General features: G+C 33.7%; 1 protein-coding gene and 1 non-coding gene across 3 annotated transcripts in view; one reads left to right on the top strand and one right to left on the bottom strand.

The window, feature by feature from the left end:
* The window catches only part of LRRK2 (leucine rich repeat kinase 2), a 244910-nt gene that overhangs the window by 112266 nt on the left and 123284 nt on the right, over positions 1 to 9360 (bottom strand). For both annotated transcript variants that reach the window (XM_069099462.1, XM_069099463.1), the window contains exon 26: positions 8236 to 8329. In XM_069099462.1, coding sequence (XP_068955563.1) covers positions 8236 to 8329 — 94 coding nt within the window. The remainder of the gene's footprint in view (positions 1 to 8235; positions 8330 to 9360) is intronic.
* LOC138169869 (U6atac minor spliceosomal RNA) lies at positions 1200 to 1325 on the top strand. The gene has a single exon (XR_011170485.1). It is a non-coding gene; the product is annotated as a U6atac minor spliceosomal RNA (small nuclear RNA).

The raw sequence follows: 9360 nt of genomic DNA, 5'->3' as shown, positions 1-9360 counted from the left end.
ATAGATAGATAGATAGATAGATAGATAGATAGATAGATAGATAGATATTGAAGTTTGTCCAGTCCCAGTCATTGTCTAACTGATGGGCATGAACTTCGTTTCCAATTTTTTGCTGTTCTTTTGATCATCAATCCTTTATGAATTCAACTTCTTTCAGGTTGCTTTACCTTATTTTTTCTTCCTTCTACATAACCAATGAATCACTTAAAATGCAACAAAAGTTCCACAGCCAAGGCAAACAGAATGCATAATTTAAAACTACAATAGAGAAACTGAATATTACAAGACAACTAAAGAAATTAATTTTCTACTTCTCACCCATCAGTCAATATTCCTCCTTCAGTGGTTATCAAAGCAGTTATATTTATCGCCCCCAAAGTTTCTCTTAAGAAAATGTGAAATATGCCTAGAATTTTCTATGAGCATTGTATTCCATGAACATCCCCACAAACTGAAGTGATTATTACCTCCTATGAACTTTCATTAATTCATATTATAATATGATAAGATAATGTGTTATCTCTCCCATTAGACTAAAAACTTTTCATGGAAGCCATAGAACACAGTACCTCACATGCAACATCACTGGCATAAAGTGAATTCATCACCACAGCACCTAGCACAATGTCTTGAACAGATAAGTGTGCAGAGCTATAAAACCCACCATACTGAGAAACCTTTTAAGTACAAGGTAAAAACAGTAAAACATAGCCCCTGTTTCACTTTGGACCCAATTTCCTCTTACAGTGTTTTCAGAAAGCAGCAGCATCTCTGAACACTTAGGAATAAAAGTCAAGACCCAGCTCCAGTACCAACTCCTTTCTGAAACCCTCTGGGATCTCTCTAGTTTAAAGTGATTTCCTCCTCAAGTTCTTATTGCACTTGGTCTATCATATCTTTTGTCCTTATCAAACTTTATCTAGTATCCTACTTCTTCTTATCTTCTCGCCCAGATTTGGCCTGCTAAGTCAATCAATAAATATTGATTAAATACCTACTATGCCAAAGTGTTAAGCACTAGGGATAAATAGGAAGGCAAAAACAATCTCTGCTTTCAAGAACTTCATAATCTAAAGAGGCCTAAAGTCAAGAAGTTCAGAGTTCAGAAATGAAATCAGACACTTCCTTGTTTTATGGCCCCGGGCAAATCACTTAACCTGTTTGCCTCAGTTTTCTCAATTGTAAAAAGGGGCAGGTTAGTGTTGTGTGAAAGGAGAGAAGTTTAGCACTCCCCTTTATGAGGATGGAAGAGGTCCTAGTGGCTTTTACAACACATACAGTTAAGGCATTTCCACCTACTCTGTGGCATCTAACCATGCTTTTTTTAAATATTATAGCCAGGTTCCGGAATTCCCAGATCAAGGAGAGAATATTACGAGCAGCCAGGAAGAAACAATTTGAATATTGTGGAAACAAAATCAGGATAACACAGGAGCTGGCAGCTTCTACACTGAGGGATCACAGGGTCTGGAATATGATGTTCCAGAGGGCAGAGAAGCTGGGATTAAAACCAAGAATCACCTACTCAGCAAAACTGAGTATCATGTTTCAGGGGAAAATATGGTCATTCAGTGGAATAGAGGACTTTCAAGCATTCTTAATGAAAAAAAAACAGAACTGAACAGAAAATTTGACATTCAGATACAAGAAACAAGAGAAGCTTAAGAAGGTAAACAGGGAAAAGAAATCATAAGCCACTTATCAAAGTTGAACTATTAACATTCCTACATGGAAAAACAATAATTGTAACTGATGAAACTTTTCTCAGTATGAAAATAGTTGAAGGGAATATAAATATAAATATATATATATATATATATATATATATATATGTCTATATCGGAGGGTATACGGGTGTATGAATACATATGTGAATGTGTGTATATATGTTTACAGGTATACATAGATAGAGGGCACAGGACCAATTTAATAGGAAGGGATGATACTTAAAAGGTGAAATTAAGAGGTGAGAGAGGAATATAATGAGAGGAGATGGAGAGAGACAGAATGGGGTAAAGTATCTCATATAAAAGAGGCAAGGGAAAATGGCTATAATGAAGGGGAAGAATAGGAAGGCAAAAGGGAATGGGTCAACCTTATTCTCATTGAATTAGGCTCAGGGAGGTAATGACATACACACTAAATAGGGTATCTCACCCTACAGGAGAATAGGGAGGAAGGGGATGAGAGGAGGTATGATGGAAGGGAGGGCAGGCTAGGGGAGAGGGAAGTTGGAAGCACTCACTTTTGAAAAGGGACAGGATCAAAGTAGAGAACAGAACAAGTGGGTGGTGGGATAGGAGGGAGGGAAATATAGTCAGTCTTTTACAATATATCTTCTATGTTAATGTTTTGCATTAGCTACACATGTACAACCTATACTGAATTGCATATCTTCCCAGTAAGGGTGGGTGACAAGGAAGGAAAGGAATGAATCTGGAATTCAAAGTTTTAAAATCAAATGTTTAAAATTATATATATATATATACACTATTATTAATACTATTTTACATGTAATTGGGAAATAAGATATACAGGCACTGGGGCATAGAGATCCACCATGCTGTACTGGAAAAGTCAAAGGGGTTATGGGAGAAGATATGGGAGAGATCAGATTGGAGGAGGGGATGTCTTGTGGGACTGCTATTTGGGGGGGGTGGGTAGGGGAAAAATGGGGAGAAAATTTATAACTCAAAATCTGGCAGAAATTAATGATGTAAATCAGAAGTTAATAAAGCATTTGAAAAATCAAAAAAGGGGGGGCAGGTTATTTTGATAAAAAATATTTGTAAAATTGTTGAGCACAGTGCTTGGAACATAGCAGGCACTATATAAATTTTTATTCTCTTCCCTTCCCATCTCCTCTGGAAGCACCAGGAGAGGTGGAATCTGCTCCAGTGCAAGCTCCAATAACAGTGTCAGAAGCCAACATTATTTCATGCCTGGCCTTGCAAAGCAGTAGAGGTGAAGAGCTACCTTTATAGGTGACTTCAAGGAGTCTTAAGTCAGCACTCTTGTCAGTCATAAGAGGATATATAGGGAAAGTACATTGTCCCGCCTGTCCTTGTGCCAGGGGCAGACCATATGCTAGCCACCATCCATTAGGCCTGACTCTAGCATGATCTCTGACATCAAGTTTGGGTTAATAGTCACAACAGGGGATAGAGCCAGCTCCTGGCTGGGTAATGGAGATAGAGGCATGGCCAAAGCCAGCAGTCACTTGGATGAGCAAGAAGTAAGGATTATAGTAAAGGGCTGGGCCTATTACTACCTACCTGACCCAGAGTCACAACATCAAAATCCAGACAACAGAGAGGTCAGGGACCAAAAATGACATTTCAAGAATACAAGGAGGCAGAGTCTGGCCCTGGTACAAAGTTGAAGTTCAAGACTGAGACCTGGAGAGAGATGAGTAAAAAGAAGAAAACTCCAAATACAAGCCTAAGAGGCAAACTCAGAAAGGATTAACTTCACAATAAGTTCAAGTGGCTGGAAAAGAATGAAGGAAGAGACTAAAAACAAAAGCAGAGCTTGTGAGAAAAAAAAAAAAAAGAAGGGAAATAGATAGCCTAAAAAGAGGAAGTGGAAAACCTGGGTAAGAAGGCAAAAAAAAAAAAAAAAAAAAAACAAAAAAAGCAAATTGAAAACAATGATTTCATGAAAAAAGAAATTCTACAACAAATTTTAGAAGTCACAAGACTCGGAAATGGCAAACCACCCTAAACAGGGTCATGGAGAGTCAGATGTGACTGAAAGACTCAACACCAACAAAAAATACTTAATTGTTGGGGCAGCTAGGTGGCACAGTGAATAGAGAAAGCACTGGCCTTGGAGTCAGGAGGACCTGAGTTCAAATCCAGCATCAGAGACTTGACACACTTTACTAGCTGTGTGACCTTGGGCAAGTCATTTAACCCCAGTTGCCTTGCCTTTCCCCCTCCAAAAAAAACCATAAATGACAACTGCTCAGTTCTATTAAAACCAGACAGCAAAGTGAAACTGGATGTGTTTTGTTTGAATATACAATGTTCTTCTGTGTACATGTAAATGTTCATTTTTGTTAATGTTTGTGAAATTTTTTTAATTTAAAAATTTCCATTTTACTTTTTAAAAATTTGTCTCCCTAAAAATCAAGAATTAAAAAAAAAAACACCTAGATGCTGTATTTTAGGAAATCATAAAAGAAAACCAACTAGATCCATAAAACCAGATGACAAAGTGAAAACAGAATCCAGTGGTCACATCCTAAATCCCCCAAATAAAGAGAAATTTGGTAGTCAAAATCCAGATCTTCCAGGTCAAAGAAAAAATAATACAAGAGCCCAAAAGGATAGAGATCAAATACCAAAGAAGCACTGTCAGAATTACATAAGCCTAAATTATAATTACTTTACATGAGAAAAAATCTTGGGATATAAAATTCAAAGGTTTATAATCCAAGAACAGTTTACCCTGCAAAAATGTTAATTAGATATCTAATCAAATATTGGACTTTCAAGTATGCCTGCTGTAAAAAAAAAAAAAAACAAAGTTTTGAACCTAAACAGGTAAACATATTTTAGCAATAGGACTGTACTAAATTCTAAGATTAAGTGCTTCCATTTAAAAAGCGGGGGAAAAGTGTCTTTTGAGAATCTTACTGTCTTCAAGGTTCACAGAGAGAGTAAAGAAAGATAAACAAGGACCTAGAGGTTGCTTTGTTCTGTATTGTTAGTTTTAAGACATTAAAGAAAAGACAGTAAGAAGATACATTAGAATAAAAAAAAGGAAGAAAGGTGAATAACTTACAATTTTGTATAATAACCAAAAAAGGATATAAACATGGAAAAGAGAATGGGGAAAATGATTGTATCATAAACTCCATTCTTACTTGAACCAAGCAAAGGAGGGTCAAATATAGATAGAAGGAGGTAGAAATACATGAAATTCAACATGGAGACTTTCAGGGAATAAAAGAGTAAAGATTTAGAGGGAGGGATTAGTCAATGAGAAAATTATAGCAAAAGATACTAGTTTTAGAGAGTAGATCATAAAGAGAAGATATAAAGGCAAGAAAAAAGTTAAAGAAGAAATGATCAGAATCCAGAGTAGGGAAACAGAATAAAAAGACAGGCAAGACCACTTCAGATATGGATTACTAGGGTTGGCCACATTCCTTTTCTTTTCCCAACTTTCTTCATTGCTGAGAGGGAAAATAGGAGAAAAATGTATAAAAAGAAGAGAAGAAATACAAAAGTATATTATGGAGGGGAAAACATAATAATCCTAACCCAGCACATGAATTGGATGAAGTCACCCATAAAATGGAAGAAGACAGCAGGATTAATTAAAAAAACAGAATCCAACAATACTTGCAAGAAATATACCTATAATATGAAAATACATGCTGAATTAAAATGAAAAATTGGAACAGAATTTATTATGCCAGTAATATATTATGTAATGTTGTTAACTATAATACATTGATATATTAAAAATTATAGTAATAATATATGACAATGTATTATCTATAACATTACATATACTATATAACATAAATATATGAATTATATACAATGTGATAAATGCTATAAAATATGTGATAATTATAATGTAATACCATAAACACTTAAAGTCTTTGGACAAAATGATTTAAGCAAATTCGAAAAATCAAAAGCTGCCAGATTAGATATTGGTAATAAAATGTGGTTAAAGAGATAAGCCTATAAACTACACTTAGCTTAAAGTCATGATATTCATTGAACTTATTGAAATATATAAAAAATGCAATGAATGGCAAAGCATGTAAGTACATAAAGGAAAAGCTAACTGAATTACAGGGAAAAATACAATAAAATTACAATTGTTGGGGACCTCAACGTGCCCTTGTCAGACCTAGAGAAACTTAACAAAAAGATGAAGAATCAAGAAGTAAAGGACTTGAATGAAATTTTATAAGAAGTAAATGATAAGGGGCAGCCAGGTAGCACAGCGAGTAAGAGCACCGGCTCTAGTGTCGGGATGACCTGGAGATAGAATCCCGGGCTCAGATACTCAGCACCACACCCAGAAATAACTGGCTGTGTAACCTTGAGCAAGTTACTTAACCCCGATTGCTTTAAAAAAAAAAAAAAGAAGTAAATGATAGTCCTCAGTTGACTACTAACTGAGAATCAAAACGATGTGTATTTCTCAACTATGCTTGACAATATTTTGTATTGCTTTTTTTTGTGTATTTAGGGGTTTTTTTAAGTTGTACACCCAACTTATTGATTAATGAAAGTCTTTAGAGATATGCATTTTGCACAAGAGAACTACTTTGGCTGCATTATAAAAGTCTGGGTATGATGTAATTTTCTCTGATAAAAATTATCTATTATTCTTGTGCCTTGTCCTTTTATTCTTTCATTCTTTTTTCTTTTTATTATGAACTAGAAAATCATCAACAAACTTGAACATGTACATAAAGTTTAGAAGATGGTGATTGTAAATGAAGCTGTAAGATCTACCCCAAAAAACCTTTTCCTTCTAAAATACATTAAATTTAAAGTGAAAGTTTCAACATGTATTTTTATTTTATCCTCAATCTCACAAAGTTCTTACTTTTAAATTACTGTTTCATTCTAAGTTTAAATCATTTTTCCAAATGCCATCTTAATTATAGTTTTTAATTGTGTTATAGTTAATGAACGTTATTTAACATCTCTGCTTTTCTGAATTTGTTCATGAGTGTTTTACAGGGTCACACAGCTGGTAAGTGTCTGAGGAAGAATTTCAACTCAGATCTTCCTGACTCCACACCTTTGTATTAATATTTACAAAAATATAAAATATCTGTGAATAGAAAAAGAAATAAAGAACCTAATAAAATCACAAAGGGAAAAATTAAACAAACCATAAAGGAACTCCCAAAAACAAAAACAAAAGAAGATGGATTTACAGATGATTTATACCAAAATTTTAAACAATTAACTACAGTTTTATATAAATTACTTGCAAAAATAGGTAAAGATGAGATCCTACTAAATTTTTTCCAGAAGATAAACATAGCCCTGATAACTGACACTGAGAAAAAATAATGCAAAAATGTTTTAAATCATTTAGGACAAAAAAAAGGTTATTGACTAATTTCTCTGATGAATATAGATACAAAAGTATTGAGTAAAATATCAGGGAGAAGACTATAATAATGTATTTAAAAGATTATACATTATAACAAAATTAATGCATACCAGGATTGTAAATTTGGTTCAATATTAGGAAAGTTTAAACATGACAGAGAATATTTGTACCAAAAAAAATGTGATTATACTAATAGATGCAGAAAAGACATCTGACAAAATATAACATTCATTTATGTTTTAAAAAATTAGAAGCACAGGACTAAATAGATCTTTCCTGAATAAGTTAAACAAATATATTAGTGTCTTCATTTGTAATTTCTTGTGCTTTTTGTCTTTTTTAAATTAAAATTAAGTCAAGAACTCTGGAAGCAAAGTTCACTATTTTCATCAAAGAACATCTCTATCAGGCAAAACCTTTACATATTTTCAAATTCAAAAATGCATTTTCAATTTTTAAACAGCACACACAAATTAAAATTATGCTTCAAGTAAGGTTTTAAGGATCATTACATTGGCTATCCAGGTTTCATTCAATCATTATAATAATATATTAGAAAGACAGTGTGCTGGAGAGATAGAGAACCACCCTCAGTCAAGAAGACTTGGATTCAGGTCTCACCTCTGACATAGACTGTGTATATGTAGTCACTTAAACTATCCCTTGTCCAGCCAAGGTCTTAAATTACAGCATACTTGATCAGCATCAGAAAAATTAGCTTCCTTCAACAGTGAAATCAGAGGTGTGAATTTTTACACATGCAAAAAAAAAAAAAGACCATAAAACTGCTTCTAAGTGGGTCTAGGTGGCGCAGAGGGCACCGGCCCTGGAGTCAGGAAGATGTGAGTTCAAATCCGGTCTCAGACACTTAACACTTACTAGCCATGTGACCTTGGGCAAATCACTTAATCCCAATTGCCCTCCAAAAAAAAAGGCAAAAAAACCCTGCTTCTACAAAATGTCAAACTACTCTGGTGAAAAAAAGTCCAATCAACTAATGCTGATACATCTTTTTGTTTACTTGAAGCTAAACTTCTATATATGCAAAAAAAAAATGGGCATGTATAGGTTTGATACTTAAAAGTATATGCCTCCAATACAAACTTGGTTTCTAAAATTTAAAGTAAAACTTACTGTGGAAGGCTGAGAATTACTTCTGGAATACATGTAAATTTGTTTTGTGACAAATTTAAAATTGTTATGCTAGAGGGCAAGCAAGGCACAGCAACTACAAGAGAAAAGAAAAAAACATTATGTGCACTTTCATGATTTCTTTATTGACTTATGAACATTTCTTGACAGACTTTATCAGATGTACTGCTTTGTCTAAGATGCTAGTTGCCTCTTTGATTCGCTTTTACCCACCAAAATTTTTTCTTTCTTCTTTTGCGAACTGTAATTTTATTTGTACTAGTATTAAACAAAGCAACACCACACAATACTTAAGAGAATCTTTTCATCTGAGAACCTCAATAAACTCCGTGAATTTAAATTCAACTTCAAGACAACATTGTAAGATGTTCATGATAATTTTCATGCATTCTAAGTCAAAAATTTCTAACTCTAAACTCAAATTAAGCATGGCTACAATTCTATATTACTTAAAAGAAAAGGACATTTCCTTTTTTTAAGAAAAGAAGAAAGCCATTACCACAAAATGTTGTAGTAATACAAAAAGTACTGAGTTAGGAATAAAGAACTCAAATGGTAGCCATAACTCAGCTGTAAATCTTTGGTAAGTCACTAAATTCGGAATTAATGAATCACTGGATGTCAAAGTAGGAAGGGGCTCCATAGGCCATCTATTCCAATGACTAGCCATAGCACAAATTCCATTTTCAGTATACCTGGCAAGCTGGTCTTTTAACTAATGCCTGAATACCTCCTCTGACTGAGAATTTACTACTTCCTGAGACAGTAGCCCACTATTAAACAGCTTAATTGCTAGTAAGGTTTTTTTTTCCTTATATTCCTTATATATATTTTCCTTATATATATTCCTTATATATCCTTATAATATACATATTTATTTTCCAATTCTGCTATAGAGAATGAAATATAACAATAACAGCTCTATTAAAGTATGCAAATATTAAAATTTATACCAGAAAATCCTTCAATATTTGAAGATTCCTATAATGTAATCACTAACTCTTCTCTTCTCTGGGCAAAACAGCAAGTTTCTTTAAAATCATATGATTTGAAGTTTTTACTGTGCTGTTTGTATTCACTATGTGCTCCATTTATAACACCCCTTCT

This window comes from Petaurus breviceps, unplaced genomic scaffold (genome assembly GCF_028583685.1).
Source record: "Petaurus breviceps papuanus isolate PSGF00001 unplaced genomic scaffold, PetGlider_PUasm1.0 379, whole genome shotgun sequence".
Lineage (NCBI taxonomy): Eukaryota > Metazoa > Chordata > Mammalia > Diprotodontia > Petauridae > Petaurus > Petaurus breviceps.
Note: the sequence above shows the minus strand (reverse complement) of the source record. Positions and strands in the feature narration are given on the sequence as shown.